General features: G+C 41.2%; 1 protein-coding gene across 2 annotated transcripts in view; it reads left to right on the top strand.

Moving 5' to 3' along the window:
* RPGR (retinitis pigmentosa GTPase regulator) overlaps positions 1 to 16,728 on the top strand; it is a 63,989-nt gene that overhangs the window by 36,161 nt on the left and 11,100 nt on the right. For both annotated transcript variants that reach the window (XM_075538990.1, XM_075538989.1), the window contains exons 14-15: positions 14,750 to 14,941; positions 16,346 to 16,403. In XM_075538990.1, coding sequence (XP_075395105.1) covers positions 14,750 to 14,941; positions 16,346 to 16,403 — 250 coding nt within the window. The remainder of the gene's footprint in view (positions 1 to 14,749; positions 14,942 to 16,345; positions 16,404 to 16,728) is intronic.

Here is a 16,728-nt window from a genome sequence, read left to right as displayed (position 1 = left end):
GTATAATTTGTATCAGAAATTGAATTTTGTCTTATTTTCTTCCATAAGAAATTAATTTCACATTTCTAATGTATTAGCCAAATTTCCATGCTTTATGCCAAAGTGGTTGCTTTTGAACTAAAAATTTTGTAGTTTTCTTTAGTTTGTGAATTTTTTTCATTTATGAAAATTGCTACCATGAAAATCTATATAGTACATAAAAATGAAGAGAGTGAAAAATTGAAACCCCATATCAGATTTTAATTTTTTAATTAAAAAAATTTTATGCATAAGAGATTTCTTTTAGCATTTTTCTTCAGTAAGCTTACCTTTTTTTAAAAGTTCTTAAGTCTTTACACTGAAGATTTTTTTTCTTTAACTTTTTTTAATTTCATGGAATCAATTATGTGATCATGAAAAAAATCAAAATGTGATCATGAAAATTTATAGGAAAGGTGTAAAACTAAACTGAATTCAAGAAAAGCTTAAGTTTCTTAGACAAGGTCTTTTGAATTCAGTCTGGAAATTTATTATATTTAAAGATTGTTCCAGGTTAAGAAAAAATAAGAGTAAATATTGACAGTACTGTGATGAATGGCAAAATAAGGTAGGTAGTAAGAATTTGATACATGTTAATAAATCAGAATTAGATGAATACAGGCTTAGTTTGGCAGAAATTGGCCCCAATTGAGGGGGGCGGGGAGTGAACACACTGTCTGGTAACACTGGACATGTTTCTAGTAAAACTAGAAACATGTATAATTTTGGCAGTCTTTTAAAGTAGATAAGTTATCTTTGTCAGCTAATAGTAGTATGACGGTTGCTTCAAAAAATTTTCAGAAACAAGATACAATTGAGAAACTGGAGAAAGATGCAGCTCATGTGGACAATGATGGTAGTAATGACTCTGAATCTGAAGAGCTTTCTGAAAAGGTGAAAGAAGGGGCAGTGTGTCAACAGCATTTGGCAAAAGAGATTTTTATGGAAACAACAGTGACTACCAACACATATTCAGATGAAGACCTAGGTACTGGCTCAGGTCAGTCTCAGCCTGAAGCCAAAACTAGTGAAGAGAGTTTGTTAAAAAAGATACTTGCATATGACAGTAATGATGATGTTTGTTGTCCGCTTGATGGTGAGAAAATCATAACGAGCGAAAATAGAGGACATGATCAGAAGGATTTCGATGAAGAAGAAATTGAGGCTGAGAAGGAAACTGAGCTGACAGGAATGAAGGATATAGAAAACTCGGAGAATGCACAAAGTAGCCCTACCTTTCTTGAGGCCTTAGATAATGAAGACTTGGGTAACGAGGATGAAGAAGCTAATGATATGGTTGAGGGACAAGACAGAGAAAATCAAGATGTGATATTTGACAGCAAAGGAGAATCTGTTGATCAAGAGAGTTACATGGAAAGCAAAAGTGAAGATGATAAGGGTATGCCTGATGACTTAGAGCAGCTTGAATCTGTAGAGTTTAGTCATGGAGAGGAAGAGGTTTATGCATTGAAGCATGAAGACCAATTGTGGTATAGCAGAAGTTTCGCTGAACAAAGAAATGAGAGAGAGACTGAGTTCAGAATATCAAATTTCATGACAAAATTTAATTGTAAGTCTAACCACTTGTCAGAGATCCCAGAGGAACAAGAAGTTACAGATTCAGACGAAGGTACATTAGAGGAGGAAGAGAGAGAGGCAAATCAGCAAGATGAGGCGGTACTTGGAAAAAGAAAGGTGGAAGCAGATGTGTCAGATGATGATCTTACAGACATAGATGAGGTGAGTGAAGGTAATAACAAGCCAGGGGAAAAGACCAGAAACATGCCTTATGGTAGGGGGGGTGGAATCTGTAAGAGGGATCATTCAGCAGCAGGGCAAAGGATGTGTGAGAAAAGGGCGGAAGAGGAAGACAAGGAAGCAGTAGTTAGAGAACTAGAGCACTTGGGTGAAGGCGAGAAGGACCTAGAAAAGGAGGCAGAATGGGAGAAAGGGGATAAGGAAAAATGGGAAGGAAAGGAAAGAGAAGAAGGCCATCAGGAGGAAAGAGGAAAGAATAGGAAGAAAGGAGAAGGGCAAGATCAAGGAAAGGGAGAAGGAGAGGAAGCTGGTGAGGGGGCACATGTAGAAAGGGAAGAAGAGGAAGGCAAACAGGAAGAGCAAGGGGGGAAAGGTGGAGGGGAAGAGGAGGAGCAAGAAGCTGTGAGAGGAAGCAGAAAAGAGGGGGAGGATGAAGAGGAAGAACAAGGAGAAGAGGAAGAAGAAGAGGGGGGAGGAGATGCGGTGGGAGAGGACAAGGAGAAAGGAGAAATTGAAGAAGAGGGAGAAGGAGAAGAGGTGGGAGAGGACAAGGAGGAAGGAGAAATTGAAGAAGAGGGGGAAGGAGAGGAGGAGGTGGGAGAGGACAAGGAGGAAGGAGAAATTGAAGAAGAGGGGGAAGGAGAGGAGGAGGTGGGAGAGGACAATGAGGAAGGAGAAATTGAAGAGGGGGAAGAAGATGAGGAAGTGGGGGAGGACGAGGAAGGAGAAATTGAAGAAGAGGGGGAAGGAGAGGAGGAGGTGGGAGAGGACAAAGAGGAAGGAGAAATTGAAGAAGAGGGGGAAGGAGAGGAGGAGGTGGGAGAGGACAATGAGGAAGGAGAAATTGAAGAGGGGGAAGAAGATGAGGAAGTGGGGGAGGACGAGGAAGGAGAAATTGAAGAAGAGGGGGAAGGAGAGGAGGAGGTGGGAGAGGATGAGGAAGGAGAAATTGAAGAAGAGGGGGAAGGAGATGAGGAGGAAGAGGAAGGAGACGGGAATGATGAAGGGGAAGAGGAAGAAGGAGAGGGAGAAGAAGAGGAAAGGAAGGAGGGGGGAGAAGAGGATGAAAAAGGGGAAGAAAGGGGGTGGGAAGGAGAAAAGGAGGAAGAAGAGAATAGTGAGGAAGAAGAGGGGACATAACAGGACACGGGGAATGAGAATGAAGGACAGGAAGGACAAGCTGAAGAAGGCAAAAGGTGAGCAAAACGAAAGGACCTAAGATATATGACAGAGAGCATGTAGTCAATGGTGTATTGTTAATGCAGAGGGAAAGGGGAAAGGCCAGGAACTTCGGGGGTCCAAAATGCTAGGACAGTCAACACAGCTGGCAGAAAATGAACCACTAGTTTCCAGGAATTTCAGGTAATTCTAGAATAGTGGTATTACCTGGTTAACTGGAACTGAAGTAACAGACTTGAAATATGACCTGATTGTGCCCAGCTAAAATTTTGAATGCTTTGCATTTAATAGTTGGTTAATATTTTTTTCTTTCATAGATCTTATGTTATGGTTATGTTATATGTGGTCCAATAATGACCAAAGATAACATGAGGCCCTGGTCTATTTTAGCTACTCTTATATTACTGTCTTGGTCACTTCTCTTCCCCTAAAATTATAAATATTTAAAAATATTTATCCTATTAGATAAGTAATATTATATATTTCTCACTAAAGATATATTTAATGATTTATAATCTATAGGAGTGGTTCTTTGTGTATATAAAGTTTGAAAATGGCAAAGTTCCTCAAAATGTTTCATTTTGTACCAATATCTCAGCACAGTTTTCTTTCAGGCATAGAATTCTATTAGCCTTACATGGTATTCTGAAATGAAAATGATGGCACATTGTAAAGAACTAACAATGTCCTTTTACCTTTTCTTTAAATATCTACAAGATGACAGACAGGCATGTTCAGAGTTTAGTTCTTTTAATTAAGGTGTAGGGAGATGGTCTTATGTCTAATATGATGGCGGCAGTAACTTAACCTTGGAAGTATATAAAACATTTTCCCTATTCAAGCAAAGCTCTTCTTTGGGCCTCCATTTCCTTGTCTGTAAAATGGATGAGATGAGATGTTGACCAAAGTCCCTGAGAACTCTTTATTTCTAACAGTCTGGTTTATTCTCTCATTTTATTTTTTTTTTGCATATGGAATTTTTTTAAAGCAGAAAAATTGTACCTTAAAATGAAAAAGCCTTCTATAAAGTATTCTTCTTTCCTTTGAAAAGAAATAGAAATCTCTTGCAACCTGTCACAATTTATACTTCTAAAATTTCCACAATTTTACTGTACTGTCAGAACCTTGATTTCCAGTATCTAGGATGTATTTATTGACGTCTATGTTCTTTTGTTTGCCTATTGCTTGTCAGAATATTTCAAGTAAAATAAAAATGAAATATACACAGTCAGGACTTGTTTGTGAAAAGAGAAGCTAATATTTGATGTTGATTATTAGAGAGACTCAATTTCCATGTAAGCCATTTCAATCTTCTCTGAAAATGTCCAGCATATTTACCACAGCTGATCTTTCAGTTGTTTCTTCATAGCTCTCTTCTCAACCTGATGATCCTCTCCCGGCTCTGAGAGGTTGCTTAGACTTTCTTTTACCAAGGAATCTATTGATGGTAAACTTCCTGGGAATTTGCTGCAGTCAAATTCCTTACACTTGGCAGAACTATTATGAGAAGGAATACTAGAGTAGTTAAACATGAAGGAACTCCTAGGAGCAGTTGTCAATTTTACCTTCACTCCTGGATCACAAGTAACTTATTTAAAGTCCACTCACTAACCAATTATGCTGATTTGGCATTGCCATGGTCTGCCCAATTCTGCCGCACGCCTCGAGTAGAGAATCGAGTCAATGCTGTGATATAGTGGATGTGCTGTGCTATTATTTATAGCATCATATATAGTGATTTAAAAAGTGGACTTCATATGATTCAGGAAGAAGGATGAGGATTGAAGCTCATCAACTGGGCATCCCTTTCAGAGGGGTAGTGGGGAGGAGATGAGTCACTCGGGGTTCAGTGTAGCAATAATGAAGCTCACAAACGCTTCCTCCCCCCAACTATCGTGATCCCAATTCTACTTTACAAACCTGGCTAGACCAGAGGATGCACAGCAGTACAGATGGGAACTGGAAACACAGGGAATCCAGGACAGATGAACCCCTCAGGACCATCGGTGAGAGTGGCGATACCAGGAGGGAAGGGGGAGTAGAAAGGGGGAACCGATCACAAGGATCTACATATAACCTCTTCCCTGGGGGAGACAACAGAAAAGTGGGTAAAGGGAGACGCCGGGCAGTGTAAGATAAGCTAAAATAATAATTTATAAATTATCAAGGGTTCATGAGGGAGGGAAGAGCGGGGAGGGAGGGGGAGGAGAAAAAGGAAAATGAGCTGATTCCAGGAACCCAAGTGAAAAATGAATTTTGAGAATGATGAGGGCAGCGAATGTATAAATGTGCTTTACACAATTTATGTATATATGGATTGTGATAAGAGTTGTATGAGCCCCAACAAAATGATTTTTTTAAAAAAGAAGAAAAATGTTCAGTAAGATGACACATACTGAAACTCAGGTTATTAATTTTAAAGGCATGAGCATTCTTCTACTGAGGTCATAGTCAGCCAACAATACTGAAATGGTGCTCTGCACTGGGTGTATCTCAGGATTCAAACTGGTGCCAGCAGCCATTTCTAAGCAGCATTTCCTACCTGAGTTTTTCACAGTCCCCTGACCTAAATGGCATTCATGCAAGCAGGGTGTCCTGGTCAACAGGGTAGTGGCCGAACTGGAAAGCTTTGTACTTTTGAGCTGAATTTGGGCCAGTTCCTTTGCCTCCCCATGCATGTCTTCCCTCTGGACAAGCATAGATTACGTGACTCTGTAGTAAATGCCGTGGTTATCGGGTTCATAACCCACTAGAACAGAACCAGACCCAGCTTTACTGAAATTCCTCTTCCGCAATGGAAAATCTAGAATCTAGTCACTACAATTGCTTAATCTTCAAGCTAAATAGCAGGTTCACTAAAGTAAGCAGTTAGATTAAACTAAGGTATGGTGCCCCTTGGGAATACATGGGACAGGGATTAACACTGGTCAGTGGCGAGTGAGGTACGGAAGAATAAAAGAGCAAGATCTTGTTAGACTTCTATAAACAGGAGTTATTTGCATGTTGGTAAACCTTATATGTACATGGGGTCTTTGACCATTTCCTGGAAAGTTGGCATGATCTTTTAATGTCATTTTCACCAACTGTTTGAAGCCCTCTCATATTAGAAAAAATAAAACCCTAAACCCACTGTCACTGAGTCAATTCCATCTCATCTCATATTGGACAGGGTAGAATTGCTTCTTAGAGTGTCTGACACCTACATGGGAGCTGACAACCTCATCGTTTTCCCAGTACGTCTGGTGGGTTTGACCTGACAACCTTAGAGTTAATAGTTAATACCTACCCCCACAGCGCCACCAGGGCCCCTTAGATAAAGAAAGTGAAGCATAAGAGTTTGATTACTCAGCCTTTATGAATTAATCCTTGGTTAAATAGATGAAAATAACTGGCTCCTTCATTGTCCTCACCTGCTGGTTGATCAAGCACTTACCCTAACTAATCACAGATCATTACTGAGGGGGAAGCCATTGAATTACAGCAGTGGTTCTCAACCTCTGGGGCGCATCCCCTTTGGAGGTCAAACGATCCTTTCACAGGGCTCGCCCGATTCATAACAGTAGCAAAATGACAGCTATGAAGTAGCAACGAAAATAATTTGATGGTTGGGGTCATGACAACATGAGGAACTGTGTGAAAGGGTGACAGCATGATGAAGGTTGAGAACGACTGAGTTACAGTTACATGAGGACTCGGGCAGAACAACACTGTAAGGTAAGCTACCACAGGCATGCCACAGAAACGTCTGCTGCTGAATAGCAGCACTTGAGGTAAGTGTGATGGGAATCTTTTTGATTATTTAGCTGTAGAGAGAAACTTGCTTTATGAGGGATCTTCAAAAAGTTTGCAGAGAAATTTCATCATCTTTTCATTCCATTTGTCCATGAATCTTTGGAAGCCCCTCACACACATCTATAGCTCCAAAAGTAAAATGCTACCATGGAACTGAGGAAAGCCGAACCAAACCCACTGCCATCAAGTTGATTTGACTCTCAGCAACACTGTAGGATTGAATAAAACTACTCCCTCAGGTTTCTGGGGCTGTACATCATTATGGGCTTTTTTCTCTCAGATGATGTGGAGGATTCAAACTGCTGACCTTGTGGTTAGCAGCCCAGTGCATGCCACCAGGGCTCCTGGGAGTTGAGAAAGGTACTGTCATTCCTTTCTTAAATTCGTTCAGTTGAGTATTTGGCCAGAGCTTACCTGGGTGGAAACAGCACTATCTACCAGTGTTGACAATCGATTTCTTAAAACAAAATCAGCTCAGACAATACTGCCAGGCTGCCTCAACTCTGGCTCCGCAGTGCTAGCTTGTTTGCCAGCCCCCTGTGTTCTTATGGAGGACTGCTACACAATGTGGGCAGGGGATCTGAAAACAAATCTATCACTCTCTTCCATTAGTCCTTTTAAGAAAATGCCACCCACTCCTGCCCCTGGGACATGCAGATGGCAAGGTAGGATCCCTGATTTCAAAATCTCTTCGGCTCTTTATATAGAGTGACCAGAAAATATATATGTAGGAGTAGCCACTTAGCTACAGAAATGGGTTAGAAAAGGGCTTCCAAGGAGAACTTAGCCAGACAAAGGAGTGGTTGATGGGGGCCATGAGAATGGTTTGATGAGACTACAGCATAGAGCAGTGGTTCTCAACCTTCCTCATGCCGTGACCCTTTCATACAGTTCCTCATGTTGTGGTGAACCCCCCATCATAAAATTATTTTCATGGCTACTTCATAACTGTAATTCTGCTACTGTTATGACTCGGGCGACCCCTGTGAAAGGGCCGTTCGACCCACCAAAGGGGCTGCGACCCACAGGTTGAGAACCACTGGCATGGAGTGTGCATTGGACCTTGACAAAGAGGCAGATTTTCAGTGTTTGTAAAAGGTGTTAAAACACAGAGTGAGGTGTTCACACATGGGCATTTCTAAGTCCATTTGAAGCACTATGGAGGGTTAGTTAGAAGGGGAGAGGACCAGAAGTAGGGATCCCTGTCCGGTGGCACTTGTAGTAGACTAAGCAAGGAATCGGCTCATGAGGCTGGAGAGATGGGGGCAAGTATTAATCAGAGAGGATAGGTATAGAATTGTAAAGGTTTGTAAAGATGTGCAGCTAGAAGGGACGTGAAAAGCCATGCTTGTCTTGTTTCTTCCCTAGAGAACTTGGTAAAAATGATAATATCCACCAAGACTGAGAAGAGGGAAGTCCAATGAGATTTGGGAAGCAGTTTGAAACTTGCTTTTCGATTGTCCCCAGGAGATGTTCAGCAGGCAGATGTTCAATATGGAGAAATGTGTCTAGGACTCAGGACTGCTGAGCACAGTCGCTTATATACATCATCACGATCGTGAATCCCTGTGAGAAGGAGTACTCCTAGTGGGAGAAGAGAAGACCACTGACTACAGTACACAGGGAAACGTCAGTGAGGAAGGGAGAGTCCGAGGAAGAGTTATTAGCAAAAGAGAAGAGCTATCAAGGAGGAAGGAGTGATGGAAGAGAAGGAGCATTGCCGAAAGAGCAAGAGCATAAGCTATTCCTGCAGGAAGGAATAGAGTCTGAAATAGACTCTGAAATGGCCACTTCACACAGTTTCCCTTCTCTATTTCTGAATAGGAAAGGAGGTGGAAACTCCAGAGACTTTCGTATGTGAGTCTTTGAAAACGTGAGAGTTGGGGAGCAGTCACTACACAGGAGAAAGATGAGGTGGTTCCCATCAAGATTTCTAGTCTCCAAAGCAATATAGAGCAGCGGTTCTCAACCTGGGGTCTCGACCCCATTGGGCATCAAACAACCTTTCCACGGGGGTTACCTGATTCATACCAATAGCAAAATTACAGTTATGAAGTAGCGATGAAAATAATTGTAGGGTTGGGGGTGTCACCACAACATGAGGAACTGTACTAAAGGGTGGAGGCATTAGGAAGGTTGAGAACCACTGCTATAGAGGGTCACTCTGAGTTGGAATCCCCTTGGTGGCTCTGGGTTTTGGTTTTAAATGTGCTGTTCTTTGCTAGTTTTAAGAACCAGGACATTATGGCAAATTTCTAAGCTGCCAGTTTTAGTTTGGGGTTTGTGGCTGTAAGGTATTATCTGATGGTGGGGCTTATTGTTTTGAAGGCTATTTGATGTCGTGGTGGTGGTGGTGGTGTGTGTGTGGATGGGTAATATGTATGTAACAAACTGCTCACTTAATGTTCTCTATTGAACTTCTTTGGGCTCTAATATCCATTGCCATGGCTACACAAAATTTAAGACTAAAGGGTTTATTAAGGAAGTTAACAAATTGTAATGTCAGTGAGAAATGTTCGGGGTAGTTTTTTACCAGAACATATTACAAAATTTCAGGCCTCCTAATAAATGCACACAGGAGCATACCACTCCACTGTGTCAGTCCGGAGGCATTCATCTGCGTTACCATGGGTCAGCAAGCCCAACCTCTTGAATTAAGTGCCCAAAGGCACTCCCACACTAGTAAGCCTCATCCCAAAGGTACTCAGTTCCACTTCTATGGGTCAGCAAGTCCCACTTCCCCAATTTAGTTTCCAGAGTCGCCCATTCTGAAAGCCAGCTTCCTGAACAAAAGCACTCAACTTGCTCAAAGGATTGGAAAGTCTGTCATTCTGTTCTATGCTCTGGCTCCTGGTTCTACTGCTGCTCCTCGGATGGTATAGCTGTCCTCTGAATCCAGGAGGTTCATTGTGCAGGGATCTCGGGGCCAGAGGACACATCCTGGCTCTCGCTGGTAATGAGATTCTTCTTCTTGCTGCTCAGAGGGCTCATTTTATACACAGCGGGATGCCACTCCAGGGAATCCTGTTTGCAATTAATCGCAGGTGAACCCTATCAGTCTATCAACCCTCCTCCCCCGGCCCCCACTTTCTGACCAGGCCCAAGCAGGGAAACGTCATTTGGTGGAGTTAGAGATTTGGGTTAGAAGAGCCACATTAAATAATTCACCACCCCTGCACAAACCATTGGCATAAGCCTTTTATTCTCTGATAATCCTCAATGCATGGTAACAATTTCATATTGCTTTTTCTTGGCAGGGCCTATACAACATTTCTCAATGTTATATATTCGCACAAATGTGTATGGTTTTCTTGTATGCTTGATGTCCTGGTCATCTCTACTCTTTATACAAATTGTCCAGGATAGGTGTTGCTAACATTCTTTCCCCGTAGCGTTTCCAGCTCGACTGCAATGTACATTCAGTATGTGGCTTGTCTACACTTGGAAAGTTGTCCATAGGTTTTTGTATTTAATGCTCTGCTCACTCTCTCTTACCCTGTCACTATTCTTACTCAAGCTTGGACTTGTATGGGAGTATTTTCAGTCCTAAGAGAACTTGAAATTGAGAGCATGCAACATGTACCCCACCCGGCATGACTTAGCTATACGGTTTTATGCTTTATTTCACTATTTGGAAAGAAATTTCTACCCTCTATGATACTGAGGCCTGTCATAAATCCTGAAATGCAGGTGCGTGCTTTATGTTTGGATCTGTAGTTCTGTTGGTTTTTGTTACTGTAAACACCCTCCATTGAAGTATAGGGTATAGAGAGGAAAGTCCACACCACATATGCACACAGCTGGATACCCTTTTACAGATTGAGCACACCTGTATGGTCAGAACTGAGACCAAAAAACAAACAAAGCACCCCAGTATCCGCTCCCCTTCCAGCTCTTTCCCATCCCCAAGAGATAGCCACCACATAAAATTCTAACAGCCATCTCATGGAAATGTGTGCTCATGTCAACTGAAACTTCACAAGGACCAGGTGATTTCTTGATATTCCCCATGGGAAATGTAAATCGTTTGTTGCCCAGGACCAGCCCCAGGCCTCTAGCCCTGGGGCTCTGTGCGATCTGATCACTGAAACAAGGGGCCTTTTGTGGCAGGCCAGGCCCAGTTACTTCTTTAATGGGATCATACTTCTTTAATGGGATCCTAGATGATTACCTGGCCCTCCCCAACTACCTGTTTATATTTTCTTAAGGTCCCAATGCCAAGGACATATTGAACCATTAACCCTTTCTTTTTATAAAATGACAGTATTGTGCCAATTTCTTCTACACTGTTTCAGCATGAAGGTAAGTGCTCTATTTGATTTCAAGTAGATTTCCAGATGTATATAGAGGCCTTCCAGATGTGCTTGAGAAGCGCAGAGGGCTACAATGGATGATGGTATTTCTAGTGAAAATGCCATTTTCTCATTGTTGTCAGTTGCCCTCAAGTTGAGAGTTGCCTTTGGGTCAATTCCAGCTCCTAGTTACCCCATTGCATGCAGGGTAGAACTGCTCTGTTGGGTTTTCAAGGCTGGGGCCCTTCTGGCAACAGATCACCCGGCTTGTTTTCTCTGGGTTGAGTCCAGGCTGCCAACCTTCCCATTCGAAGGCCAGCCCTTAAGGAGTCCTGTGCCGAACCACTGGGTCACCCTGGAGCTCCCACATTCTAATCCCCTTCACAAATTTACAAAACAGCCTTCTTCAAAATACTCTCCATTACACGTAATCCATTTGTCAAATCTGCAGTTCCATTCTTGGAAACATTTGTTATACTCATCTGTTTGGATGGCGGACAGCACGGCCCTTGGTTTTTCTTCACTTCTATGTCATCAGATATGTCACTATGGCACTTCTATGTCATCTGTCCCTTCATGTTCTTCTTCATTCGTGGAAACAAAACAAGTCACAGGGAGTGAGGTCAGATGGGTAAGGTGCATGGGGCCTGAGAGGCATATTCTTTTTTTTTTTTTTGCCAAAAACTGGCATACTGAGATGGCTGTGTGAGCAAGTGCATTGTCGTGGTGGCAAAACTTGTCCCCCATCTGCCACACATCAAGCCTTTGTTGTTGCCAATTGGTAGGCAGTCTTTTCAGAACGTCTAACTAGAAAGCTTGATTAACAGTCTGAGCTGGTAGAATGAACTCCAAAGGCACTACAAGTAGACCTTTTTATCTGTTTGGGAGGTTGACGGATGTCCAGAACGAGGTTTGTCATCAATCGACATTTCACCTTTTTTGAAACAGGAAAACTACTCACACATTTGATTTTTTTCCCCCCATAGCGCTGTACTTGTAAGCTGTGTTCAACATCACAACAGTTTCTGTGGCATTTTTCCTGAGCAGGAAATAAAGTTTCATAACCACGCACTATTCTCTTAAATCAGCCATCACAAAAAGCGAGGTTCATGCAAAACTGCTTTCACGAAAAAATTCACTGTGACTAGACAGAACCCTCCCAGGTGAACACCACTGGGTGCACTAGCTCAGAACGAGTTGTTCGATGCTCGCCTAACAAGAAATATGTGTACTACCAAAGTTCCACTCAACAGAGCTATTTCCCGGGTTGGGCGGGGGGGGGGGTACCCCCACATAGATTCTCTTAAAGTCAGTGAGTAAAATTGAAGTTCCCTGTAAAAGAGATGAGTAGTTTTCTTAATTTTAAAATGAGTCAAACCCCTAAATTCCTTTAGATGATTGAATCTTAGCCTATGAAGGCGTGCTAGTGGCGCTGTGGTAGAAGCCGGGCACTGCTGTCAAGCTCCTAGAGCTTTCCCGTCTCGGAAACCTTCCATAGGGTTGCTATGAGTCGGAATCAACTCAATGGCAATGGGCTTATTGTCCAGCTACATTAATATCGTACTTAACAGCCAGAATCATCTTTGACCCGGGTGGTACATTGAGCTGAAATCTCCAAAGAATAGAGGACTCTGCCAGGGACACAGCTGGCCATGCCTCTGTCTCTGTGAGATAGAGGGACATGGTCAAAATTTTTCTTTCTGTTCTTTTGAGTTGACCTTTCATGTATGTGCATTGATGAAAACCTCTGCATACCAGCCTTAGAACTGAAATCGAGTGATCTCGCTTCTGATTTTCCTTAAAAGTCAAATAGCCTCTGATCTTTTCAGCTATACACAGAGTGCATCTGGGTAGACATAATCTCTAAGCTGCTCAGAGAAGGAATTCAGGCAGAAAAGAGAATGCTGCAGATAGACAGGGGTGTCAAACTGGTGGCCCTCAGGCCACATGCAGCCCCTGAGGCATTGTTTTGTGGCCCATAGTGTTCTGAAATAAAATGTAACAAGGGAATTGTATGTACGGTATTGCCACGATCTCCCCTAAATGCCATTTTATTCACAACAAGGTTTTTTCTATTTTAGTTTTATTTCAGAGCATCATGAGCCACAAAAAATTACCTTGGGGGCCGCATGTAGCCCGTGGGCTGTGAGTTTGACACCCCTGCTTTTAGAAGTTTGTTGATAAATAGTAGCTACCTTGTGGTTAACCCTGCCCAACCTAACCAAGTAGTACATCCTTTTATCCAGCTATTTGTACTGTGCCCTTTTTCCTCATGACGTTTTATGAACCCAACTCAAGTCCCCCTAGAGAGCAGTGGTTCTCAACTTGTGGATCGTTCAATTCATAACAGGTCGTCTGATTCATAACTGTCGAAAAATTACAGTTACGAAGTGGCAATGAAAAAAATTTTATGGTTGGGGGGGTCACCACAACATGAGGAACTGTATGAAAGTGGTTGAGAACCACTGCCCTAGAGTACCCTCTGGAACATTGTGTTTGGGTTATTTTGTTTTTAAATCTCAAGATTTCATTTAAGGTTTACCTCTCCTCAGTAGAGATGCTATTAGATCCTTGTTGCTGCTGGCCCATGGATGCCACTGGTCTTTGTTATTAAGGTGTGAAATATTTAATATCTCACAGTCTGTATTTTGGTTGGGAAGAAAGAGAAGAGGATTTGATTATTAGAGCCCTAGGTTTAAAAAAAAAAAAAACACCCACCAAAGATCCTGATTTCCCTCTAGCTTTATTTTGAGCCAAAGAGGAAGTAAAACACACAAAAAAATGTATTAGAGCAGTCAAGAAGATATAAAATAGAAGGTCTGATACAAATACTGCCTATCTAAACTTTATTTAAAAATTTAAAAAACATAAACACACATACGAGCACATTATTTGATAGAGCAAATGCCATTTATGACCTCTCATCTATATAAGGGATTTATACTTTTAGTGAAGTGGGACAACAAATAGAGGGAACAACTCTAGTAAGGGGCCTAATCTCCTATTGACAAACAATAATCAGTATTGTTTCTCAAATAAGAAACTTCCCCCCTTCCCCCAAAATTTCACTTTAGAATAAATGGCATAACAAGATACCCATTATGTATGAAATGCAAATATTTTTATAATTTGTAAAATGCAAAGATAGCCTCTTTTATTATTTGTAGTAACAATCCAGGAGCCAGGTAGACCAATTTCTGTCTCTTTTTTGGTTCTCTCTATTTTAGATAGAAGAGCAAATCATGTAAACTTTTGCCCCATTATCTTTTGTCCTTGAATGTAGATATAATGATATGTATTTGTCTCATTGGAATTATCAGTGAAGCATTACTTCTAAAAGTGCATTTAATCCTTATGATTTGGAAAAAATGAACACATGTAGATATTATGTTATGCTACAGTTAGAATAGAACTTTTAAACTTTTCTAAAGCTTCAAAAACATTCTTTCAAAATATCCAAGAAGGTATATTTGACTTTTGCCCCCATTTTAAAGTTACTGTAGAATTTGGAATTCCTAGTCTTTGAAAATGCTGAAATACGGCACCATGCATAAAATGTTGGACTGTGCTATATTTTATTTCTTTGAAATCAATATTTGAATTAGTATTGTATGTATTATGTGAGACAGTGTGTATTATGATTAGCAGTACAACATTGCTCATTAAAAAAAGAAAATCTTACTCTTTTCTGTTTATCATTTATGTCACAGGCTGAAGAATCTTTGGATAATGAAGAAACAGATTTAGACGATACGGATGAGGAAAGTAGCCATGAACAGCTAGACAGCAAGAAGGAACCTGTGGAAGTCAATGACAATGTTCCTGTGGTTCCAAATGAAGCATCAAATGACCCCAGTGAGACAGAACAAGCCACTTGCAGCACAATGAAAACTGTCGAAATGGTATGATGATAGGTCCTTGGCTCCTGAGAGTCCTACCCAAGAGCAAGCATATGGAAGCCCTCTTCCCTACAGAGTACATATCCAATGACCTTTAAGGGCAAAAAATACCTCACCCTCAAATACTTCTATAAATAACTTCATCCATGTGCCATAGGAAAAACTTTGTTCAGATTTCTAAATCAGGTAGACTTGGTCTCAAGCACTGTTTCCACACTGCTTGCTGATCTATGTAGAAGTTAACTGTTTTGGGAGCAGTGTAGTATACTAATGAGAAATTAACCCAGAAGTACAACCCAGGATTCTTGGGGTGATGAAATTGAAATGCTGGGAGCCCTGGTGCTCATGACAACAATGAGGTGTATATGTGCAGGCAAACTTGTGTATATTGACATGTGTAGGGACAAATCAATGAAAGCTGTTTGAGACGTCTTTGAGGTTATGATGAGTCCTTCATAGATGCAGCCCAGAAGAATGGATGAATAGTTGATGCTATAACTGAGGAAGAGATAACAGCTATCCTGGAAGTATTTTACATCCTTATGGCACTTTCCCTAAAAGTGGCCCTGCCGGGGAATACTTGGTGGGTTTGATGTCATTAGTTTGCTAACACTAGTCTGAATACATTATCAGAGGCATGGAATTCAGAAATCCAAATGGATTTTTCATGCTTAATTTTCATTTTCAAATGTTGGACCTCGTGTGTAGAACACTGAGTTCTTCATGCCTTCTAGTGGAGGAAGCACTGTTGTTGTCATTGATCTATGCAAGGCCTTTATCTCTCTATATAACGTCTTCCCTTTAATCCCCATGCGCATTCCCCTTGCCTTATCACAGACAACCTCTGAAATGTCTGTCCTTTTGTTTGAATGTCTACTTCTAAAGCATGCTTTGTTGTTTTGTGTGCATGTGAATTTTTCATTTATGAAATAGTATCAAGGCAATTTTCATTCTTCCTTCTTTTTCCATGACCACTCCTTTTTACAGAGGATCTAAAGAGTTAACCGTTATTGTTATCTGTCACGGGCAGGTGTGGGGGTGATACTATGTGAAACGTATATGGGTTCACACCAGGTGGTCCCTAAAGTTCTTGGAACATGAGAAAGTATTAAACTCCCACTTAACAAGTTGAGACAATCTGTATACAAAGTAGGGACCCTAAATCATCTTTGAGTTGAATTATTGAACCATACAATTTGTTTCTATCATATCATTTCAGCTAGGAGGGACATTAGCATAGTCACTCAGTAGCTAAGCTCCTCATGTTTCAAAAAAAAACCCCAGATAATGAAGTAATTGTTACGTGTTTATGTGGTTAACTAGAGACAGATACCATAACCTTGCTAAAAACAAAATCCTAAGATTTTTAGCACAGCACAAATAATGTTGTTCCTTTATTGTCTATAGGAAGAAAAACCCAACAGAGAAGAACGGGCTATTCATGAATACAATGAAAATCCAAAAGGTGTGAGCACATTTGACTTCCAGAAGCATGTAAAAAGTCTATATGTAGTTGGGTAATCATAGCTTACTCCTATATGGTCCATTTTGTACTGTTCACTGTCATATGACCCTTATCACTAGCTATGTGATATGTAAGACAGCCTTGGTCTCATTATCAGCCACTGTAGTATAGCTTTCTCGTACATACACACAGAATTCACATTACCTACGGCTGTTCATGTGTCAGTATTAAACATTTAGAACAGCCTTTTTTACTACCACTCCTCTCCCCTCCCCTCCCCTCATTCAACCAGTATTATTCAGTCAGGCTTTGTCCCCAATCCCCA

This window comes from Tenrec ecaudatus, chromosome X (genome assembly GCF_050624435.1).
Source record: "Tenrec ecaudatus isolate mTenEca1 chromosome X, mTenEca1.hap1, whole genome shotgun sequence".
NCBI classification, from domain to species: domain Eukaryota; kingdom Metazoa; phylum Chordata; class Mammalia; order Afrosoricida; family Tenrecidae; genus Tenrec; species Tenrec ecaudatus.
The sequence above is the reverse complement of the archived record's forward strand: the minus strand, read 5'-3'. Positions and strand labels throughout refer to the sequence as shown.